This window comes from Rattus rattus, chromosome 6 (genome assembly GCF_011064425.1).
Source record: "Rattus rattus isolate New Zealand chromosome 6, Rrattus_CSIRO_v1, whole genome shotgun sequence".
Lineage (NCBI taxonomy): Eukaryota > Metazoa > Chordata > Mammalia > Rodentia > Muridae > Rattus > Rattus rattus.
The window spans coordinates 136,138,154-136,163,035 of NC_046159.1; the positions used below are offsets into that span (position 1 = coordinate 136,138,154).

A 24,882-nucleotide genomic window follows, 5' to 3' on the forward strand; every position below is an offset into this window, starting at 1 on the left:
AACACACGAAAAAGTAAAGTTATAATCTGTTCGTACAAGAGTTACCCGTAAGTAAGATGTCTGAAGATGGGAGTAATGTGGAGCCTGAAGGATTCACTAGATCTGAGTCACTGGAGGAGCCTGAATTTATTGATGAAATATCAGATACCTCGAATGAAACCTCACCTCACTCTGGAAATACAGATTTCAACCAGATTTATGAATCAAATTCTTCAGAGAACACAGAACAGCCATCAGCTTCCTCCACAAGCCAGCTTGATGGAAATGAAGAGACAAACATAGAAATTCCATTTTCGGACACTAACATAGAAGAGGTCATCCCACTGTCAAGCTCAGAAAGTCCGCAGAGCTCTGAGTCATCAGAGACTAACAAGACTGAAGAATATCGCCCAGTCAAATTCCCAATTGGGAGGAAATTTAGAGGACGAACCTTTAATGGACACCACAAAGGATTTGACATGGAGTCTGATACCTTTACAGTTCATCTTGATGCCAAGGGTTTACAAGAATTCCCTGTAGACATTGTTAGAGTCAAATATGTAAAATATTTATATTTAGATAAGAATCAAATAAAAACTTTTCAAGGGGTAGATCCAGGTGACCTGCTAGGACTTGAAACTCTGTCCTTGCGAGAAAATGGATTGTCATCGATTCCCCAGGAAATTCAGTTGTTTCACAATTTAAAGGTACTAAATGCCAGTTACAACGAGATATCACATATCCCTAAAGAACTATTACAACTGGGAAATATGAGGCAACTCTTCTTAAATAGTAATCATATTGAATCTTTACCTTCTGGCTTAGAAAATCTTAGATATTTGGAAACTTTAAGTTTGGGTAAAAATAGGTTAACACATATACCAGACTCTTTGTGTGGTTTGAAAAATTTGAAAACTCTCAATCTGGAATATAACCAATTAACAATATTTTCTAAAACGCTATGCTTCCTTCCAAAACTCGTTTCCCTAAACCTTACTGGAAACATGATAGGCAGTTTGCCAAAAGAAGTTAGGGAACTGAAAAATTTAGAAAACCTTTTAATGAATCACAATAAACTTACTTTTTTGGCTGTGGAGATATTTCAGTTGCTCAAAATAAAAGAACTTCATCTAGCTGACAATAAATTGGAAGTCATTTCACCCAAAATTGAGAATTTCAAGGACCTCAGGCTGCTCAACCTTGATAACAATTTATTGCAAAGCTTACCAAAGAAAATTTCCCACTGCGTAAACTTGGAATCTCTTACTCTCAGTGATAATAATTTAGAAGAACTTCCTAAGAAAATCCGAAAGCTTAAAAATTTGAGACAACTCCATGCAAACAGAAATAAAATGATAAAAATGGCTGAAGAAATCTCACATCTTAGCAAGATACACAGCCTAGAGTTTTCAGGCAATCAAATCACACATGTCCCTATCGAAATAAAAAACTGCAGAGAAATAACAAGAGTTGAATTGAATTATAACAACATAATGTATTTCCCAGTGGGGTTGTGTGCCTTACAGTCACTTGACTACTTGAGTTTTAATGGAAATTATATTTCAGAAATCCCTGTGGATTTGTCATTCAGTAAGCAGCTGCTTCATTTAGAGTTGAATAAAAACAAGATCACCATATTTTCAGAACATTTATGTTCTCTCACTAAACTTGAATACCTGGATCTTGCTAAAAATCAAATAAGGAAAATTCCTCACTGTATCTCTGCTATGTTATCACTCCATGTTCTTATTCTGTCTGATAATAAGTTCGAGATTTTCCCAAAGGAACTGTGTTCTTTAAAAAACTTGCAACTGCTTGATATTTCAGAAAATCAATTACATAAGATACCTTCAGAAATATCCAAACTGAAAAAGATCCAGAAGTTAAACTTGTCAAACAATAATTTCACACATTTTCCTGCTGAACTGTGCCAACTTCAAACCCTGGAGGACCTGAATATAAGTCAGATAAGTGGGAAAAAGGTAAGACTTCTTTTTTCAGTGTGGAGGGGAGGGAAACTCGGGGAATCTCAACCTGAGGAACAGTGTACATGTGTCCTGGCTAGTTTTATGTCAACTTGACACAAGCTAGAATCATTAGAGAGGAGGCTGCTTCAATTGAGACAATGTCTACACTAAGATCAGGCTGTAGGCAAGCCTGTGAGGTATTGTCTCAGTTAGTGATTGACGGGGGAAGGTCCAGCCCATTGTGTGTGGGGGTTGGGGCTCCGGTCTGGGCTGGTGGTCCTGGGTTCTAAAAGAAAGCAGACTAAGAACACCAAGAGGACCAAGCCAGTGAGCATGGCCTCTGCATCCTGCCCCAAGTTCCTGCCACGCTTGCGTTCCTACTCTCAGTTCTTTTAAAGATGAACTGTGAGTGAAGTATAAACCCTTTCCTTCCCGGGTTGCTTTTGGTTATAGTGTTGAATCACAGCAGTCGTAACCCTGACTAACAACATGCAACTGCTTATATGTGTATTTTTTTTTTTTCAGAGCTGGGGACCGAACCCAGGGCCTTACGCTTGCTAGGCAAGCGCTCTACCACTGAGCTAATCCCCAACCCCATATGTGTATTTTAAACAGGCGGCTTGTCCTGTATTTTTAAAACATAGCTTAGAGACCCGGCACCCTACGCAAAAGCTTTACAGGACGTTTCACGGAGATGCAAGGCGAAGCAAAGGAAATTGTGTGGATTACTTTCTACTTGGTTCGTTGGGAGACTTTTCAAATTGTGTGTGTGTGTGTGTGTGTGTGTGTGTGTGTGTGTGTGTGTGTGTGTGTGTGTGTTGTATATGTCCGCATTTCTATGGATGTGTGTATGGAGGATGCATGTGGGTGCATATGGGTACACATGGGTGCATAAAGACAGAAGCCAGATGTGTCTTCAGTTGTGCTCCATTTTTGCTGCTGCTTGCTGCTGCTGCTGCTGCTGCTGCTGCTGCTATTGTTGCTTAGGCAGGGTCTCAGTATGAAGCCCTGGATATCAGAAGCCATTTAGGAAAGACTGTGGCAAACAAGTGAATTTTCTGGAGATGGCCCACCGTTTTACATGGCTTTGATGGGTGTGCTCTGGAGGCAATGTCCCCAGAGACTTTATCCCAGGATTTCTTCCGGCTGCCGATAATGCCTTTCCTGCCACTATTATAGCCTAATTATTCCTGGGCATCAGAAATTCCTGCCTACTGGCCAGATTTCCTGAAGAATCAATATGAAGACATACTTTCACGTAGTAATGCTGTATAGAAGAATTGATTTTATCAAAATTCCTGGTAATAAATGTATAGAAATCCTAAGTCCATACAAGTAATTTCAAACTCCACGTAGACTAAAAGCTGCAAATAGAGCTCTGTAAAACTTCATGGGCCATGCACTAATTGCACTAAGGAAAGAAAATAGGTTTGGAACAAATTTCACATTGTGCCACTATCTAGTAACTAAGGGTCCTAAATTGGGGATGGACAATTTATTGTAGGTTTAAGGACAAAGAATAGCAGATTGACTAGTTTTATCTGTATAAGATTTATTTTCCTTTTTATTGAATATTTTATGTATTTACATTTCCCACTCCCTTACCCCCTCTCCCTTCTTCTATGAAGATGTTCCCACTCCCACTCACCCACTCCCACCTCAACACCCTGGGATTCCCCTACATTGGGGAAACGAGCCTTCACAGGACCAACGGCTTCTCCTATTGATGCCAGACAATGCCATCCTCTGCTATATATGCTACTGGAGCCATGGATCCCTCCATGTATACTCTTTGGTTGGTTTAGTCCCTGAGATCTCTGGATAGTCTGGTTGGTTGATATTGTTGCTCTTCCTTTGGGGTTGCAAATTCCTTAAGCTCCTTACATCTTTTCTCTAACTTCTGCACTGGGGTCCCTGTGGTCAGCCAGATGGTTAGTTACAAACATCTTAATCTGTATCAGTAAGGCTCTGGCAGAGCCTCTCAGGAGACATCCATATCAGGTTTCTGTCAGCAAGCACTTCTTGGCATCAGCAATAGTGACTGAGTCTGGTGGCTGCATATGGGATGGATTCCCAGGAGGGGCAGTCTCTTGGTGGCCTTTACTTCAGTCTCTGCTCCACTCATTGTTCGTGTATTCCCTCCTGTGAGTATTTTGTCCTACCTTTTCTAAGAAGGACTAAAGCATCTACACTTTGGTCATCATTCTTCATGAGCTTCTTATGGTCTGTGAATTGGATCTTGGATATTCCAAGCTTTGGGACTAATATTCATTTATCAGTGACCACATCCCATGTGTGTTCTATTGTGATTGGGTCACCTCACGCAGGATGATCTTTTCTAGTTCCATCCATTTGCCTAAGAATTTCATGAAGTCATTGTTTTTAATGGCTGAGTAGTACTCCATAATGTTAGTGTACCAAATTTTCTGTAGCCATTCCTCTGTTGAAGGGCATCTGGGTTCTTTCCAGCTTCTGGCTGTTATGAATATGGCTGCTATGAACATTGCGGAGCACGTGTTCTTCTATGTTTTATGTTGGGGCATCTTTTGGGTATATGCCCAAGAGTAGTATAGCTGGGTCCTCAGGTAGTACTATGTCCAGTTTTCTGAGGAACCTCCAGACTGATTTCCAGAATGGTTGTACCAGTTTGTAATCCCACCAACAATGGAGGAGTGTTCCTCTTTCTCCACCTCCTCTCCAGCATCTGCTGTCACCTGACCTTTTGATCTTAGCCATTCTCACTGGTGTGAGGTGAAATCTCAGGGTTATTTTGATTTTCATTCCCCTGATAACTAAAGATATTGAACATTTCTTTAGGTGCTTTTCAGCCATTCCTCAGTTGAGAATTCTTTGTTAAATTCTGTACCCCATATTTTAAAAGGATTATTTGGTTCTCTGGAGTCTAACTTCTTGAGTTCTTTATATATAGTAGATATTAGCCCTCTGTTGGATGTAGAATTGGTAAAGATCTTTGCCCAATCTGTTGGTTGACATTTTGTCCTATTGACTTTGTCCTTTGCCTTACAGAAGCTTTGAAATTTTATGAGGTCCCTTTTGTAGATTCTTGATCTTAGAACATAAGCCTTTGGTGTCCTATTCAGGAAATTTTCCCTGTGCCTATGTGTTTGAAGCTCTTCCTCACATTCTCTTCTATTAGTTTAAGTGTATCTGGTTTTATGTGGAGGTCCTTGATCCACTGTGACTTGAGTTTTGCACAAGGAGAATAGAATGGGTCAATTTGCATTCTTCTACATGCTGACTTCCAGTTGAACCAGCACCATTTGTTGAAAATGCTCTTTTTTTTCCACTGGATGGTTTTAGCTCCTTTGTCAAAGATCAAGTGACCATAGGTGTGTGGGTTCATTTCTGGGTCTTCAATTCTGTTCCATTGGTCTATCTGTCTGTCTCTGTACCAATACCATGCAGTTTTTATCACTATTGCTCTGTAATACTGCTTGAGTTCAGGGATAGTGATTCCCCCTGAAGTCCTTTTATTGTTGAGGATAGTTTTAGCTATCCTGGGTTTTTTGTTATTCCAGATGAATTTGCTAATTGTTCTGTCTAACTCTCTGAAGACTTGGATTGGTATTTTGATGGGGAATGCATTAAATCTGTAGATTGCTTTTGGTAAAATGGCCATTTTTACTATGTTAATCCTGCCAATCCATGACCATGGAAGATCTTTCCATCTTCTGAGATCTTCTTCAATTTCTTTCTTCAGAGGCTTGAAGTTCTTATCATATAGATCTTTCACTTGCTTTGTTAGAGTCATACCAAAGTATTTTATATTATTTGTGAGTACTGTGAAGAATATCATTTACCTAATTTCATTCTCATCCTGTTTCTCTTTTGAGTAGAGGAAGGCTACTGATTTGTTTGAGTTAATTTTATATCCAGCCACTTTGCTGAAGGTGTTTATCAGGTTTAGTAGTTCTCTGGTGGGATTTTTGGGATCGCTTAAATATACTATCATATCATCTGCAAATAGTGATATTTTGATATCTTCCTTTCTAACTTGTACCCATTTGACCTCTTTTTGTTGTCTAACTGCTCTGGCTAGAACTTCAAGTACTATATTGAATAGGTAGGGAGACAGTGGGCAGCCTTGACTAGTCCCTGATTTTGGTGGCATTGCTTCAACTTTCTCTCCATTTAGTTGGATGTTGGTTACTGGTTTGCTGTATATGGCTTTTACTATGTTTTGAGTATGGGCCTTGAATTCCTGATCTTTCCAAAACTTTTAACATGAAGGGGTGTTGAATTTTTTCAAATGATTTTTGCATCTAATGAGATGATCATGTTTTTTTTTTTTTTTTTTTTTTTTGGTTTTTTTTTTCGGAGCTGGGGACCGAACCCAGGGCCTTGCGCTTCCTAGGTAAAGCGCTCTACCACTGAGCTAAATCCCCAGCCCCCATGTGCTTTTTTCTTTGAGTTTGTTTACATAGTAGATTACCTTGATGGATTTCTGTACATTGAACCATCCCTGCATCCCTGGGATGAAGCCTACTTGATCATAGTGAATGATAGTTTTGATGTGTTCCTGGATTCAGTTTGGGAGAATTTTATTGAGCATTTTTACATTGGTATTCATAAGGGAAATTGGTCTGAAGTTCTCTTTCTTTGTTGGGTCTTTGTGTAGTTTAGGTATAAGCATAATTGTGGCTTCATAGAAGGAATTGGGTAGTGCTCTGTCTGTTTCTATTTTGTGGAATAGTTTGGACATTATTGGTATTAAGTCTTCTATGAAGGTCTGATAGAATTCTGCACCAAACCCATCTGGTCCTTGGCTCATTTTGATTGGGAGATTTTTAATAATTGCTTCTATTTCTTTAGGAGTTATGGGATTGTTAATGGTTTATCTGATCCTTATTTTAACTTTGGTACCTGGTATTTGTCTAGAAAATTGTCTATTTCCTGCAGATTTTCCAGTTTTGTTGAATGTAGGCTTTTGTACTAGGATCTGATTTTTTTTTAATTTCCTCAGATTTTGTTGTTATGTATCCCTTTTCATTTCTGATTTTGTTAATTTAAATACACTCTCTGTGCCCTCTGGTTAGTCTGGTTAAGGGTTTATCTATCTTGTTGATTTTTTCAAAGAACTAGCTCCTGGTTTTGTTGATTCTTTATTTTATTTTTTTTTTCCGGAGCTGGGGACCGAACCCAGGGCCTCGCACTTGCTAGGCAAGTGCTCTACCGCTGAGCTAAATCCCTAACCCCTTGTTGATTCTTTATATAGTCTTTTTTGTTTCTACTTGGTTGAGGTCAGCTCTGAGTTAGATTATTTCCTGCCATCTACTCTTCTTGGATGTATTTGGGTTTGTTTTGTTTGTTTGTTTGTTTGTTTTGTTTTGTTTGTTTTAGAGCTTCAGGTATGCTGTGAAGCTGTTAGTGTATGCTCTCTCAAGTTTCTTTTTGGAGGCACTCAGATCTATGAGTTTTCCTCTTAGCACTGCTTTCATTGTGTCCTATAAGTTTGGGTATGTTGTGCCTTCATTTTCATTAAATTCTAAAAAGTCTTTAATTTCTTCATTTCTTCCTTGACCAAGTTATCAATGAGTAGAGCATTGTTTAGCTTTCATGTGTATGTGGGCTTTTTGTTGTTTTGTTATTGAAGAACAGCCTTACTTCATGGTAATCTGATAGAATGCATGGGATTATTTCAATCTTCCTGTATCTGTTGAGGCCTGTTTTGTGACTGAATATATGGTCATTTTGGAGAAGGTACCATGAAGTGCTGAGAAGAAAGTATATTCTTTTGTTTTAGGATTAAATGTTCTATAGATATCTGTTAAATCCATTTGGTTCATAGTTTCTGTTAGTTTCATTGTGTCTCTGTTTAGTTTCTCTTTCTATGATCTCTCCATTGATGAGAGTGGAGAGTTGAAGTCTCCCACTATCATCAATAGTCTCCCACTATTTCTTTTCTGGTCCAACCTATGTGGAGTTCTGTAGGCTTCTTGAATGTTTATGGGCATCTCTTTCTTTAGGTTAGGGCAGTTTTCTTCTGTGATTTTGATGAGGATATTTACTGGCCCCGTAAGTTGGGAATACTTGCTCTCTTCTATACCTACTATCCATAGGTTTGGTCTTTTCATTGTGTTCTGTATTTCCTATATGTATTGGATTAGGAGTTTTTTGCATTTTACCTTTCCTTTGACTATTGTGTCAATGTTTTCTATGGCCTCTCCTGCCCCTGAGATTCTCTCTGCCCCTGAGATTGTCTCTCTTGTAGTCTGTTGGTGATGCTTATATCTATGATTCCTGATCTCTTTCCTAGGTTTTCTATGTCCAGGGTTGTCTCTCTTTGTGACTTCTTTAATATACTTCTAATCTCTTTCTTATGAATGTTTATAAGCAGTTATAAAAATACTATAAATTCAATTTAAAATTTTATTCTACATAAGCATTTCTCTTCCATAGGACAATAGTTCTTGTGGTAAAAATAAAAAATAGGTGCAACCAGTTCCTGCACGTCACTGCTCCATACTGGTCCCGTGGTACTCTTGGACCCAGGCAATCGCTCCCTGGCATTAGTTCTGGCACCATAGGGCCATATAGAACTAACATTAATTTATCTCTGATTAGTATCTGTCCTGGCTGCCTCTCTCCCACACTAGTTCTGGCACTGGAGCACCATATAGAACTAACATTAATTTATCTTAGCGGCAGCTGGTTCCAGTGTGGCACCATGCCACGTTAGCCTGGCCATCTTCTACCCCCAGCAGTCTCTCTTTGCTAGTCACCCTGGCCAGCCCTGTCCTGCCAGGAACTCTCTGGCCCTAGCATTACATCAACACAATAAACTTACAACCAACTGATAAGGATATAAACCACCCACCTAAATAAAATGAATTTGCCTACCTTGGCAATTCAAGACCACCCTGATCTAGGTCATCTTTCTCAGTCACCGTCTTGATTCTCCTTCATTCCCCTTCTCTCCTGCTTTCCAAAAGCTTTGTCCCTGTCTTATTCTTTTACTGTACGATCATGGCCTGACCTAACTGGTGCCACCCCTCACCTGCATATTGACATCAACCTATAAATCTTCCCAAAAAGTTTTATTATAAATACATGGTTTATGTAACTTATCCTCTGCCAAGCATTAGAAATTTTTATGATGATGCTTTAATAAATTTCTTCATAAGTGCATTTTTCATATTTCAAGCTGTTTTCTTTGAAAATTACTTCTAAAAATTGATGATTATTGATTTGTTTGTTTATTTATTGTGCTAGGTATGAAACCCAAACCTCACACAAGGTAGGTAAGGGCTCTACTACTAAATTAAACCTCAAGTCCTGGAAATACTATTTACATTTTAAAAATGAAAGACAATTATTGATATATTCTTAGATCTCAATAACAACAACTATCATCCGACTATCTTTAATGCTAGACCATTTATTCAAAAACCTGTTCTTAAACCTGTTCATGCTCAAAAAAATATCTATACGATCTATGACTGCAGTTACAGCTCAGAACAAAACTTACATGGCCTTTATAATGTAACACCTACTGGGTAATACATTTTCAGTAAATATGCTAGACGAGTGGTATGCAGCCTTAACAATGGAATGAAGAATGAGACAAGTTCTAATAAAGCTGCGTTTGAACTAAAATACACATTTTGGTTCTGTAATACAATTAGTTACCAGCTAATTTGACTTATTTACTGGAAGTACATTGATTTTCTTCCTGTGTCCTGTGACTCCTCTGGACTATGTCCCTAACATTCTCGTTTTCACTAACTCTTTCTTTGACCTCATCAAAATCTCTCATCACACACATAATCCCTAGCACTCTAGTTTACAGTTGGCAACTTTCCCTGAAACTCCCGATGTTACTTTCTCTGCTCTTGCCCATGATCAACGCTTGTTTCACGCCTTGTTTACTACAGCAGCTGCCTGGATGGTGCTCTCTGACCTATTTTCCTGTTTTATCACGCTTTGTCACAGTCATCGGACTTCATTCCAGATGACAATTCTCTTTTTGTAATGCCTATTTTTATTTATGTGATTATTTTGCTTTGATGTATGTGTGTGTGCTGCATGCCTGCCTGGTTCCCATGGAAGCCAGAAGAGAATGTTTGATCTTCCAGAACTAGAGTAGCTTGTGATTGCCATGTGGGTGCCAAGAACTAGCTTGAGTCCCTCACAAGAGCAGCAAGTGCTCTTAACTGTGGAGCCAAATCTCCAGCCCTTTGGGGACTGTTGTTTATGTGTTATATTTGGCATGGTGGTGCATGACTATGACCCCAACACTCATGAGGATGAGGTAGGAGCGTAGTGAGTTGGCTCCTGACCGGGGATCCAGAGGGAGATTCTGTCCAAAGGGGAAGGGAAGGAAGAAAGAAAGCAGAGAAGAAGGAAGAGAGAGGTAGGAAGGGAGGAGGGAATTCATGATTTTGAAGAGGCTGCCAAAGCCCTAGTTAAAGATTTTACAAGATCATTTCAAAAGTCTTTAAATGGGGAAATATTATCTATAAGAATCTCTGTTCAGAAGAATGTCCAATGTGATTGAAAAATCTCACTTGGGTCGAATGGATATGGAACACCTAAAGGATTAGTTTTTCTAATGGCTGATCAATAACCAACCATCTGGAAAAGATGAATCTGATTAGTCACAGAGCTTCCATTGGGCTAAGTGATGGCTGCTCAGCAGGATTCTTTCAACAGTTCCTCTGTCATCTCAGAGTGCTCTCTTCCTCTGATAAACACTGAGCAAATATTTAAAGAATGTTCAGCCAAGCATGTTTGCTGCAGGATGCGATCATGCTGTGAACCCCAAGATCATGTGATTTACTAAAAAATACTTGTTTCTAGTTGTGGTGTGGATCAGCCCTTATCACACACGTTAAATCCCTCTGGCTAGACTAGAGACATGACCTTAGGACACACCATAGATTCCCAAACAGTGAAGGTAAAGTTAGTTTGTAGAAGTAAGCACCCATGTTTGAAAGTGACATCTAACTGAGTGGCAGACAAAGTAATGAATCAGAGAAAGATTTGACAGAATAAGATATGCCTAACTGCCATGAGGAAAGGCAAGGGAAGCTACTTAAGAGGGCAGTGCAGAGAGAAAGACAGACAAGAGGTGGTTTTCTGAGGTGGTTTTTGTGGGGTGGGGGTGGGGTTACAGAGACAGGTTGAAGAGAGAACAAGCTAGACACAGTGAAGACTGAACGAGTCAGAGAGTGAGAAGGAGCCAGATTAGAACAGATCGCCAGAGTGAGTGTGAGGCCAGGCAGAGCAGAAAGCCAGAGGCTGAGAGAGAAGCCAGTTTGAATCAGTCAGCTTGGAGAGGAGTTTGGGCCAGAACAGCTGAGCGAATTTCTGTTGATCTTATTCCTACTGTATGAGCTTGAAAGTCTTACATGGTCTTGCTTACTCACATATAACTCTGAAGTATCACTTCTCCATTCTGGGCACCTCCTCACTAGCCATATTTATGCAGGATGTTAATCTTGCTTTACATAACATATTTTAATCCTACTCATTCTTGTGTGTGTGTGTGTGGTATATTTGTATGTATGTGTTGTGTGTATGTTTGTAATATGTCTGCGTGGTATTTGTGTATGTGTCATGTACATGTTTCTGATGTGTGTGTATCATATGTATGCTTGTGATGTATGTGAAATGTATGTATGTGTGTGTTGTATGTATGTTTGTGATGTGTGTGTGATATGTGTGTGTGGCATGTGTGTGTGTGTGTGTTGTTTGTGATGTGTGTGGTGTGTGTGTGTGTGTGTGTGTGTGTGTGTGTGTGTGTGTGTGTGTGTGTGTGTGTGTGTGTGTGTGTGTGTGTGTGTGTGTATGTGTGTGTTGTTTGTGATGGGGGGTGTGTGTGTGTGTGTGTGTGTGTGTGTGTGTGTGGTATGTGTATAAGTGTGGTGCTAGGGGTTCAGCCCCAGCAATGTCCAGGTCCCCCAGTAGAGATAAGGAGTTGGTGAGGAAGGAGTGAGTCAGGCATCGGTACCAGGGGAATATTCCATTCTGACTGACTGGCAGGCAGAGCGCTTCTTTATTTATACAGAACTCAGTAGGCGGGGGTCAATTCATGTTGTTCTAAGACGTATATCATATTACTTTTGTCCCCAGGCATATGTTATAACATCCTCTTAGTCATAACCTTAGTTGTCATTGAAAAATCATGACAGAGCAGTTATCTTTTCCAATTATTTTCTCTCATTAGGTCCATAACCAAACTAAGAATCTAGAGGCTATTTTCCCAAGATGACAGCCCATTCTCAGGCTGACAGCTCTTGCAGTTTCAAGGACAATAAATAGAAAATCTCCAAACCAGCCTGGGCAGATTGCCATGTCAGGAGCAGTGTATTATCAACTTTTAATGGTCAGAGTGCCAATTGTTATTAGGTCCAAGAAAAATCTTCAGGCCAAAGCTACTGTGGTTATTATTCAATTTCTGGCATAATACAATGTTTATACTTTATATCTTTGTAGAATTTATTTATATGCCTACTCTTGGTATTCTTTTGTTTCTTGTTAAGATACCACAGTGGTCCTAGACAAGCTAACTTTTCTAAGGGGGGGGGCAGTCTTAATACTTCATTCTCTTGTCATTTAACCACACCACTCTGTCCATCAGTAGAAGCCCCAGTGTATGGTAGAGACAACTCCAGCCAGTCTGACTTTGTGGCTGAATCTTCTCCTCGAGGGGCATGCCACGTGCAGCCTCCAATCTTATGTGCTCACATAATCACCTCAGCATATAACAGGAAGATGGCGTTAGTCTGATTTGCTGCCAACCCCTCGAGCCTATGGAACCTTGTTTACCTTTTTAAAGTTTACTTTGTTCTGATCCTCTTGTTCCCGAATAAGAACAGGGACAGATGTTCCGAGAGCATCTTGGAGTCAGAACCTTATAAGAAGATCCCTGGTGTCTTGGAGTCACAACCTCCAGGGCATAAGGAATAAATATCTTCAAGTAGGGCCAGATAAATCTTAAAAGCAGGAGGAGGAGTATGCTTAGGACATTCTTGGGGAAGCTTAGAAGCAGCACTCCTGGGAGAAGGCATAAATGATAAGAAATTTCCAATCAGTTCAATATCCCCAAGGAACTCCCCCCACCCCCCAAGATGTAACATGTGGAGAGCCAGACCAAAAGTGAAAGGCGGCGCAACAGCAATTGTGTCACGTGGCTCAGCTTTGGGGATCTTTGTCGAGCAACTGTGCTGGCTTTATGACTTTCACTGTTCCCATTAAATGTGGCTGTGCTGGTGTGGTCTCTGTGTGTGTGTAGAGGGGGCATCTGTATGCGTGGTGTGTGGGTCTGGTGTGTGTATGTTGTATGTGTGTCTGTATGTATGAGGAATGTGTATAGTCTGTATGTGTTGTATGTGAGTATGTAAGTATGCGTGGTGGTGTGTTTATAATGTGTGTGTTATATGTGTATGTATGTATGAGGAATGTGTGTAGTCTGTATGTGTTGTATGTGAGTATGTAAGTATGCGTGGTGGTGTGTTTATAATGTGTGTGTTATATGTGTATGTTGTATGTGTGCATTGTATGTATGTTATGTGTATGGTGTATGTGTGTGGTGTGTTGATGGTATGTGGTATGTATGTGGTGTATGTGGTATGTGTGGGGTCATGTATTGTGTGTGGGGTGTAGTGCATTGTGTGGTGTGTGTTTAGTGTGCAAAGGTGTGTAAGGACAGGTGTCTCTAAGTCTCTTTGTGAGGAGATAAGGAAAAATATGACTGATTAGTTGGAAAAACTTGAGGGAAGAGAAATAGACAGACAGAGCAGCATCAGCTTTAGGGAGACAAGAAAGGAGGGGAGGCAGCCATGAGCTGGCCTGGTAAGAAAGTGGCTCCAAGCAACAGTGTTCACTGGGCAGCACTGATCAAACTGGGGCGCATGTGGGTGCTACACAAAAGGCCACCCTTCAGGATACGGAGTCACAAAGATCTGTAACAGAAAGAAAGTATCTCCTTACGCAAAGGGTGGAACAGAACTCTATTCTTCCAGTTATTTTCAGGGGGAAATGTAGGAGACAAATATTTATGGATTTTTAAAGTGATAATTGTTAATCATCCTTGCAGTTAACAAGACTTCCAGAAGAGGTGTCTCGTATGACTCAACTCAAAGCCCTCAATATTTTCAACAATGCAATCAAAGAGAGATTCCAAGAAATATAGGGGAGCTGAGAAATCTCATTACTTTTCATGCAAGCAACAATCTAATAAATTCTCTTCCATCGTCCTTTCTGTCTTTAAACGTTCTACAGAGCCTAGATCTCGGAGGTATGTGTCAAACAATAAGCAATAAGTAGAATCTGTAAGGAGAATATTGGTCTCAAACTGCAGCTTTTTATGAAAAAAGAAAAGTATGTCAATGTGTAAAGAGGGCAGCAGAGGGAGAGGGTCACAGTGCTTTTTGTACACAGAGGAAATGAACACAAAGCTAAAGAATTGGTTTCTTGCCTTGAATCTAGAGATGGAAACAGCAGGGAAAGGTGCTAAGGTGGTGGAATGGGAAAGAAGAGGATGTTTGTGTGGGAAACAGGGATGAGGGAGGAGCATAAATAACACTACAGATGTTTGAGAAGACATAAGGAGCCATACATGATGTATACTTCAATTGTACATAATATCAATATATAGATATTCAGATAAATAGTTTAAATGAAGTTGTGTATTTGGGTTGATAATGCTCCCCCAAGAGCCATGGATCATCTAATGAAATCTCCAGTACTAGGCATGAGAAACCTCTTCTCTAGCTGTTGGTCAGAGGAGTACAAGAGATTTCAAGGAAATCAATATTGACATTGACTTCCTTCCAGAATTAGAAGGTAAGACCTATTATTCAAGACACTACACATTGTGGACACCGGACTTGGCAATATGAAACCGGAACAAACTTAGAAGCCTCCTCCCTGAGAAATGGGTCTCATACTGTGAGAAAGTGTTAGGCAAGTTCTCAAGGGAAAGGAGCAACCAATAATCCTACACAGCTGCAAATTTGTGAAGCACAGGCATGGCTGGACCAGGAAGATATACACAAAGGTCAGTAGTGAAGCCTTTGCCTTTGGGATAACTGACAGTTGTGTAATTGGACTTAAGGCCCACTCAAAAGGAGGAAATTCATTCCTATATTATAAACCTATCAAACTACCCATGACTGGAAACATCACAGACTGGAGAAAAGACCCTACAATTGGCAGCTTCCTAAATCAATATAATTTCTTACTGTTTTCTAAATAATTATCCTTATACCACAGATAAATGTATCTCTTACCGTCATCAAATAAGCTTGCTTTTACAACATATGGAGACTATTACAAAAATCCACAACCTGTTAGAATTCAGGGAATAAGTTACTGTGGTAGCCAACCCCATCTGATGTATCTGGGGTGCAACCCTTAAACCTGAAGCTTAGGGAAAACTTTGGAAGAGGGGGCAGAAAGACCGTAAGCGTCAGGGGCTTAGGATGCCTGCTGTTACATAGTGTCCCCTAGGCATGATGGGGAAACTGTACCCATGAACTCTCAACAACATGGTTGCTTGAACAACCTTAGCTGACACGTCACTGTAGACAAGGGAAATTCCACATGGCCTCACCAACAGCTGAAGAGCTACAGGCTACAAGTGACTTCTACTTTCTCTGTGAACAAGCTCCACATCATTTGTCCAGTCCCTAATGGTCATCCCTGGGCACACATACATGTGAACCAAGCTAAATAGACTCAGTAAGTCATAGAAACATATATAACATACTCATGTACATATATGTAATAATAATGATGATGATGAAGAAGAGTTCTTGGATACAGTAAAAAAAAAAAGAAAGAAAGAAAACAAAATAGAAACAAACAAAAATTCACAGAGTCATCTGGTCTATTGGAGACTGGATCTCCTGACTGGAAATACATTGCCCGGAAATGCTTGAGTTAGGACAACATCAAGAAAGATTGGCCATGGGCATTGTACCCTGCCTATAGTCTGGGGTCATTCTCTGTTGTTTCTTATCAGAATTAGAAATATTAAAGCCCATTCTTTCAATCAAGCACCAAAGAAAAGCTAGGGTAGCTTTCACAGGTCATTGAAAAGGTCATGCTTCAACACCCCCTCCCAACTTCTGGTCTTCTAGAAGGGCCAAAGAGAGTTCAGCTTACCACCGAAGTAGCAATGTCTGGAAGCAGTGACTGAGCAAATAAACGAATGGTCACATTCTACACTTCAGAGCAGTAGTTCTCCACCCTCTGATGCTGCAGTCCTTTAATACAGTTTTCTCATGTGATGATTCCCTCCTGGCCCAAAACTATTTCTGTTGCTGCTTAACTAATTTTGCTATTGTTATGATTCATAATATAAATAACTGTTTTCCAATGGTCTTAGGTAAAGCCTATGAAGGGGTTGCAACCCAAAGTGTGAGAACCTCTGCTTCAGACCGTAATGATGAAATAGTCAAGCTTTCAGCACAGAGCCTGAGGTCATGGTTCTAACAGAGGCTAGCCTCTCTTCCCCTCAGAAGACTGAATGACAAATGAATGAAAGGAACATGGTTACAATGAACCTGGAAAAGACAGTTCTCTCATGGACCCGACCCAGGTTCCTTTGAGATCTACTTTAAAGCCTCGGTGCTGGATTCAGTTCCCACCCTCCCAGATAGCCTGTTGGTTAGTTGTCTGATAACATTACATCTGTAGTCTACAGCAGCATCGGTTCAGATCCCAGACCCTCTGCCAGATCAGTCATTAAATGTTTTGATAGTGTCACTGTCCACAGGGTCTACACAGAGCTCTGAAAGGATCTCTGAGCCACGTTTGTTTCTATTTTTAAAGTTGTGGACATACCAGATACCAGGCTTTACTGTGGCATTCCATTCACATATGCCTTTACTCCTATTGCCCTCCCGTTCTCCCTGACTTCCCCATACCACTACACTCCTATTGCCAGTGCCCCTTTCTGCTTTCATGTGGCATGTGTTCCATTACTCTATCTTCCCTCTTCCCTCTTTTAAGATCTTTTCCGCTTCCTCCTCCTCATGGTTCTCCTGCTACTTTCATCACACACACACACACACACACACACAAATACATACATGAACATGTACACACACATGCCCATACAACACACACACACACACACACACACACACACACACACACACAAGTAAAATCTAGAGTTCTGGGACTGGAGAGTTGGCTCAGCAGCTAACAAAACTGGTTGCTCTTGTAGAGGATCCAGATTCTATTCTTGACCCACATGGTAGTTCACAACTGTCTGTAACTCAAGTGCCGGGGTCCAGCCTCGACACGGGATCAGCATTCTCAACGGGAAGCAGGGATATCTGGAAGGCGCATAATAAATATACACAGACTACTCTTGGGGTACAAACTGACAGGCAATTTCAAGACTTAAAGTCTCTCTCTCTCTCTCTCTCTCTCTCTCTCTCTCAGCTTGAGGCTGCACATACTCTGCATTCTCTTGTGCACTCTGCATTTTTTTTTTAATTGCAGGTTTTCTTTTCTCGAACTCCCACACTCATGCACACCTCTGTTCATCACCCTTTCATTCACAGTCTTCATACACACCTCACACTCTCTCTTCCCTCATTCTTCACATTCTCTCTTCCCTCACTCTTCACATGCTCTTCTCATGTGCTCTCACTCGCTCTCACATTCCCTCTCACATTTGCTCTCTCACTTGTTCTCATACTTGCTCCTACATTCACTCCCTCATGCACTCTCTCATTTGCTCTCCACATGCTCTCTCTCTCTCTCTCTCATTCACTCTTCTCATGCTCTCTAGGCTGTCTCTTGCTCCAGTCTTTTATTGATAATCTAAAAACAGGTAGAAAAAAGACATTGTATAATCATTGTCAAATCAAATTCAAACGGGGCTGGGGATTTAGCTCAGCGGTAGAGCGCTTACCTAGGAAGCGCAAGGCCCTGGGTTCGGTCCCCAGCTCCGAAAAAAAAGAACCAAAAAAAAAAAAAAATCAAATTCAAAAGAATAACCACATCCCACAAAGAACTAAGAATTATAATTGTTCTCCAAAGTTTCAAGCTTCCCCTATTCCCAGGCCTGTGGCCAAAATAACAATAATTGTAAACTTATCATTATTAAGCTTTAACTTTTAACTTATTATATTTCAGAGCTCAAAGCTCCGAGGTCAGCTACTTGCACTTTCCTGTGAAGCTCTAATGATAAATGACATGAGCAAAGCCGCCAGGCAGTGGCCAGAGAGAATCAAGTTAACCCTTAACTCAGTGGTTCCGCTAGCTTTCTGTTCCTTGCACACAATGAGAGTCCCACTATTTTTACTTAGTTTTACTAGTATATAATTTTATATATTCTATACTTCCTTATCCAGGAACCACTCTCAAATGTTATGTAAAACTTATTTCCTAACTTCAGCAACTTTTTCCTTTCTTAAGACCCCAATGTTGGCTCTAATTCATTTTCTAATAATTTCTTTAAAGTTTCTTTGCGAGTCAAGCATTAATCTGGAACTACTGTCATGCAGTTATTACATTGTTCCCAAGATGAGAACACAGCATTCACTTGGGCCATTAGGGCTGTGCTGTGCTGTGCCCCTTTGCCTCAATATCCAATTGTTTAAGAATTGTTACGTGAAGGAACATCTAGTTTCACAGAATTCACCAGAGCAGAAGGAGAAAGAAGCAGGAAAGTCAGATATAGTAGAATAATTATGCACACCAAGGCCAACCGAAAGGCAGTCATGTACAAATATAATTTATAGATTTATAGATTTATATAAATATATAAATTTATATATAGATTTAATATATAAATCTATACAGCAGTTGTCCAGGGCTAAGGTTAGGAGAAATGGGAACAACCAGTTTTTTCAAAGAGCTGCTCCGGGCTACTGAGATGTCTCCATCCTGGTCAACTGCGGGCGGCCTCTTATTTCAGATGGCTGGTCCCCTGGAGGGATGTGTCTCCTGCTTCTCAGGGTCCCAGATGCCACCCTACTTTACAAGGAGCTGCTGCAGGCTTCTGAGATGTCTCCATCCTGGCCTACTGCTGGCAGTCCCTGTCATTGTATGCTGTCCCCAGCACTCAAATAGTAAGAGATCCCTCTTCTGATCTCCTTGGGAACCAGGACTTCACATGGCACATATACATCTGTGCAGGAAAACCACTCACACACATAACATTCCATCTCTTAGCTGCTGTGAGTAGTGCAGCAGTGAACATGGACAGACTGTGCTGTGTTAGCTGGATGTCTTTGTATGTTTCCCAGGAACAGCATCACTTGTCTTGGTTTTGTTGGTTTGTTTGTTTTTCTGTTTTAGTTTTATTTAAAAAAACAACAACAACAAAAAACCCTACCACTGATTTCCAGAATGGCTGTACTCTCTACATTCCCACCAGTAGTATATAAGGTCTCTCTTACCTCATACCCATTCACTGCTTGAAAAAATATTTTTACCAAAGCATAATATATCCAAACTGAAAGAGAATATGCTGTCACTCTGCAGCCCTCCTAATGGTGCATGAGCTGCACCAGACCTTGATTCTCAATGCCATGCTCCAGTATGAGGAAAGGCCTTCATCTGCATTGTAACTAATTAAAATTCATAAACGGTGAAGGGAAGCACGCTAATGTGAGATGACGTGAGCCAACACTGAAGCACCGGCAAGCTCCTGTCAATCTAAATTATTCCACTCAGGATTGGCAGTCAGTAAGACAACAAGTAGCAACTAATTCTGACAAGGATGTCAAGAGAAGGGAAGCCACCACATGGAGATGTCAGTGAGCCCAGGCACCGTGGAAGTCAGTCTGAAGATTGCTCAGAAAACTAAATCTGGGTCTCCCATGTGACCTTAATACCACACTTGTGTTCACACCAAGACTCCAAGTGAACGCATCACAGAGACACCATCGCTGTGCACTGAGCAGTGTTCCCGTGTGAGCAAGTGTAATGGAACCTACATTGGTATCCAACACACAGGATTGATAAAGGAAACTGATGTACACTCTGAATAGTCCTTTAGTCACAAAGAATGAAGTCATGTCATTTACAAGAGAATGAACACAATGGGTGATCATTTAAATGGATTAAGTCAGTCTCACATAGACAAATAGTGTTTCCTCTCATTTGTGCTTCCTATGTTTTACATAAATCTAGAATGCACGTATGAAAAAAGTAACACTGTAGAGAACACAGAGAAGAAAGGGGTGTGGGGGTAAAAAAAGGAGATTCAGAGGCATGGGGTAATATGCTCAACATTACATAGAAACTTGTATATAACCCTACCTTTTTAAAAAGCTTATTCTAGGGCTGGAGAGATGGCTCAGCGGTTAAGAGCCCCGACTGCTCTTCCAGAGGTCATGAGTTCAATTCCCAGCAACCACATGGTGGCTCACAACCATCTGTAAAGAGATCTGATGCCCTCTTCTGGTGTATCTGAAGATAGCTACAATGTACTTATATATAATAAATAAATAAATCTTAAAAAAAAAAAAAAAAGCTTATTCTAAAAATGGTAATACCTATTCTGCAAAGTCATCTGCTGTGTTGTAAAAGGATAGCTTCCGGACTCATTTTGTGACCTCCAGGAGACAACAGAACCCCGGTGGGTTTTATACACCCTCCTTTTCCCTCCTAGCATGGACATTAGTAAGAACCCTGGAACTGTCATCATTGTGTGTACCCTAGGGCACTTTACCAAATTAGTAGACTTCTGCATGTGTAGCTTTGGCTTCTGCAGTTTAATTCTGATGAAACCTATCTGCATTACTATTTTTCCTTACTAGGAAACAATCTGACAGATTTGCCCAGTGCTATCTACAAACTTTCATCTCTGAAAGAGATAAATTTTGATGACAATCCTTTGCTGAGACCTCCAATGGAAATCTGTAAAGGAAAACAGATGCATACAATCACTTGCTATCTCGAGAGAGCAGATGACAGAGACGGTGGGTGACGATGAGGGATTATCTTCACAAGAAACTGTCTGGTATCTGTACAGTAAAAGAGCTTGCTTTAGTTTGAGACTTCAAGCCGGCAGTAACATTAAAATAGTTATCTTACTTTATCTGAAGGTTAGCTGTTCATGTTAATAAATCTGATTACTTAGTCATGGGGGATTGGAATATCTACAACTGCTCCCCAATCATCCTGCCATGTACCCTATCTATACAAACAAGCACTTACCAATCTAAGCTGATGACACACTCATGCACATGGCTGCCATGTAGAAGCTTTTCTGAGACTTGTGCCTCCCCGAGAGAAGGAATTTGAGAGAGAATTGAGTCACTGTGGTTGTCTCCTTTAAGTCACATTGGCTGACTGTGCTATACATCAAAGGGAATAGAGTTTCACGTGTCCATGTAGTATTTCTATTGTGTATAGAGAAAGGTCAAGTTAGGTGACTGGACCCCCATGCTAAGCTTCTGTTTCTCCAGTTCTCAAAGAAACAGGATCCTTGTTGATCTTCTTCTTACATAAAAATTAAGTAGGCAACAGCATTACCTCAGAGATTAGGGAAGGGGAGAGATCAAGACATTCACCACCTTTCTGTGTGCTTGAGTTGTCTTTATCCCGCAGTTTTGATCCTCAGGGAAGCTGGGAAAAGGAGCGTGGGAGACTTATTGATTCCACAGTTTACAAGGATCATAGACTCCCTTTCTAAGCATTTGTATAGCAATTAGATTTTTCTTATTATTAGCATGAAATCAAGCCTGAGGGATTAACAGTGTATATACAATTTCTCAAAATTGTACATACAGACCAGAACATATTTGTCATGATATAGAGCATGGGGGTTCCCTAATTCTTGAAAAGTCTCCTGGTACTCTAGTCAACAAGGATGACTCAAATCACACTCTCTAGAAGTTTCCTCTTTTATAAAAAGGACTAATGGGTCTGGAAATATGCCGCAGTAGTTAAAAGGACATGCTGCTCTTGGAGAGACATTGAGTTCAGTTCCCAGCACCCATGTTGGGTAGTTCACAACTGCCCAAAATTCCAAATCCAGGGAATCTGATACTTTTGGCCTCTGTGGGTATCTACACTCATGCACAGATCCCTATACTTCCAGATACTCATAATTTTTTTGAGGCAGGGTCATTCCATGTAGTAGTGGAACTCAGTATGCAAACTAGGATAGACTTAAACTCACAGAGATAGCCTGCCTCTGCCTTCATGAGTGCTGGGATTAAAGATATATGCTACTATGCCTGACATTTCATAATTTAAAAAAACATCTAAAAAATAAATCATTTTAATATGAATATCTACCTATAAGCCATATTTACAATAGATGTTAATTTCTCAAAGTAGTTAATATTAAAAAAGAGCTAATATTGATGGAAGGAATTGAATTCATTTCAAATCCAGAAAATAGTAAAGAATTTTTAAAATCCTTTAAAGTTGCTTGTAATATTCTTTCAAAGCAGTCATTTCAGGTGGTAGGGCTCCTCAGACTCTAGAAGTAACAGAATGGGGAGCACAAATGAAGATAGTTTAAAATTATGTTATCATTTTCAATTTTATTTAACATATATATTTGATAAAAAAAGCAGAGAAGAAAGGTAAATATAGACTCAAAGTATATTTTTAAAAAATAAATAATGTTTCTTCTATGTTCAAATGTAGAGAAAATCTTAGAGAAGATATTCCACATAGTTGCCAACAATATCACTGAAATAAAATTTGAATTTTTGCAACAAAAACTACACATGGCAAGGTCAGAAAACAGCGTCCCTGTAAAGACGTAAGTATGACATTTGGAATTAATGTATTTTCATCCCTGCCTCAGTATGATCTTGATACTACCTCATCTTGAAATATTGACATCAACATAAACTCTACTCTATTGATGGCCTTTGCTTGTGACATACGTGTGGTCCTCATTAGGCCACCATACAATGTAATGAAGAGGAAGGAAGTTCTGTGAGGATGAGCTACTGTGCTTTTAGTCTGTCTAGCTCGCTTCCTGACCTTGGGCATGCCCTTTTCTTTCTTTCTGCCTCAGTTTTTTTTTTTCAGTGTTAAAACAACACACTGAACTTAGAAAATTGTCGTAAGGATCAAGTGAGACCAAGCTATAAAGTGTGCATTTTACTGTATGGTTTATAGTAAACAACTAATGGTGAATATTGTCTTAAGAGTTGAATGAGTATGGAGAAAATGTGTCAGGCTCATGGTGAATGATGATATACACTGTCTCACATAAATGTGGCAAACTAATTTGAAAACTTAGACAAGTTTTAAGTAGCTTAAAATAAAATGTTCTTGGCTGGTAATTAAAATAATTGTTATTTAAATTTTTCACAGCACTACTCCATTAAATGAAGGAATCTACCAGACATTACTTAAGTGGAAAACAGAGAAGAGGGAATCATTCACAGCTATTGCCTTAAAAGACCAACTTTTTCGGGCACTAAATATGATAGGTGCCTATGATATAATGGACAAGATCACAGCGTTGAACCTTTATACAAGCGCCATCAAACTGTAGCGTAAGGGATCTGAAATAGAAGCTAAAACCTTACCACACACTTACAGAATGGAAATCTGACCTTTGGGCTGTTTCATTTTTGCTGATACAAGGAAACTATTTGCATATCCTCTCTCTATCTCTTTTGTTTCCTAGTAGTGTGTGGGTGCGTGGGTGTGCGTGCAAGGACGTGTGTGTGAGTGTGAATGTGACACAGTCGGCATGCGGAAGTGAAAGGAAAACTTTCAGGTGTCAATACTCTCCTTCCTTCCATCATGTGGGTCCTGAGACTGAAGTGAGGTCATCAGGCTTAGCCCACATCATGTCTCTTTTTATTTATCGCTAAGAGATGCTGTCAATGTTTGTCTACCATTCTAGTTTTATCCAAACAAAAATATCACAGACATGGCTTCACATATTTTTCTGTTGCATTGGTAATGCTACTGAACTTGAAAACAATTCTATTAAGGTTATTTTATTATAGTACTCTTACACGTCAAGATGTATGGGTAATAGGTTGATGGTGATTTCCATTGAGTTGAGAAAGAAGAGAAGCTCCTGACTTAAAATGAAAATGGTTTACCATCTCTGGTTCCCCTCATTTAGAAGTAGGATGTCTTCATTATCCATAAAATAGAGCCAGGGAGAGTATTACTTCAGCTTTGTGTCCTCATGGGTATGATGTCATAGGTAGCTTTTCCCTTCTGTCCTGTATTTTCCCTTTCTTCTGTTATCAGAAATTCTCATTCATGAAGAATCTATTGCACATATTTTACACAGATCTGTCCTTGTTGTATGTAACCTATTTTCCTCCTTTTTGAATCCACTAATGTTAAGGTCTGATTGTCTTTGGCAATCCGTTTCAGTTAAGTCATGTCAGTGAGTTTCCTTGGGATTTCCTGGAGTGTTTCCTGGGAAGGTGCACTCCTTGCATTGGGAGATTATGCATCTGGGAACATGCTGTCATCTACTCAGTGTTACATAGAGAAACTCAGAACCCTAATTACATTGTTTGGACTTCAAATCCTAACATACCTGAAACTTACTGTGTTTCCAAACTCCCTCTTTAACTCACTTAAATTGCCATGACTCGAATAGGGTTCTGTAACTTTGAATAAAAAGAGACCAAATTTAGGTAATTAATAATATTGTAGATGCACTGCGATTAAAATGTCATATGAGAACTAATTATAGAACAAATTTATCTTCCTGGTTAGAGTTTGTGTATATTTTTTCAGTTGTAAAATGTTTTCTAAAATATTGGTTCAACAGAAAAAAACCTATATCTCTAATCTTAAAATATTTTTCCAATATTACTACCCTGCATATATATTAACTTAGTGTCAGCTGCTGTTTCATATACCTCCTTGGAAGTGGCGATATTTTCACAAAATAGTAAAGTAAAAAGGACCTTGCCGAATTACCTATTGATTTCAGTTCACCCTGCAACCTGAACAAAATTAGACCTAGAATCATGAATGCTATGAGTGTGTGTGT

General features: G+C 39.8%; 1 protein-coding gene across 1 annotated transcript; it reads left to right on the forward strand.

The window, feature by feature from the left end:
- Lrrd1 (leucine rich repeats and death domain containing 1) lies at positions 1-23,424 on the forward strand. Its single transcript, XM_032905306.1, is given in 6 exon segments — positions 1-1,961; positions 14,008-14,082; positions 14,085-14,208; positions 20,699-20,860; positions 22,542-22,659; positions 23,223-23,424. Coding segments are annotated over 6 exon segments (2,568 nt in total). The 5' UTR covers positions 1-56; the 3' UTR covers positions 23,407-23,424.
- The last annotated feature ends 1,458 nt before the right edge of the window (positions 23,425-24,882 follow it).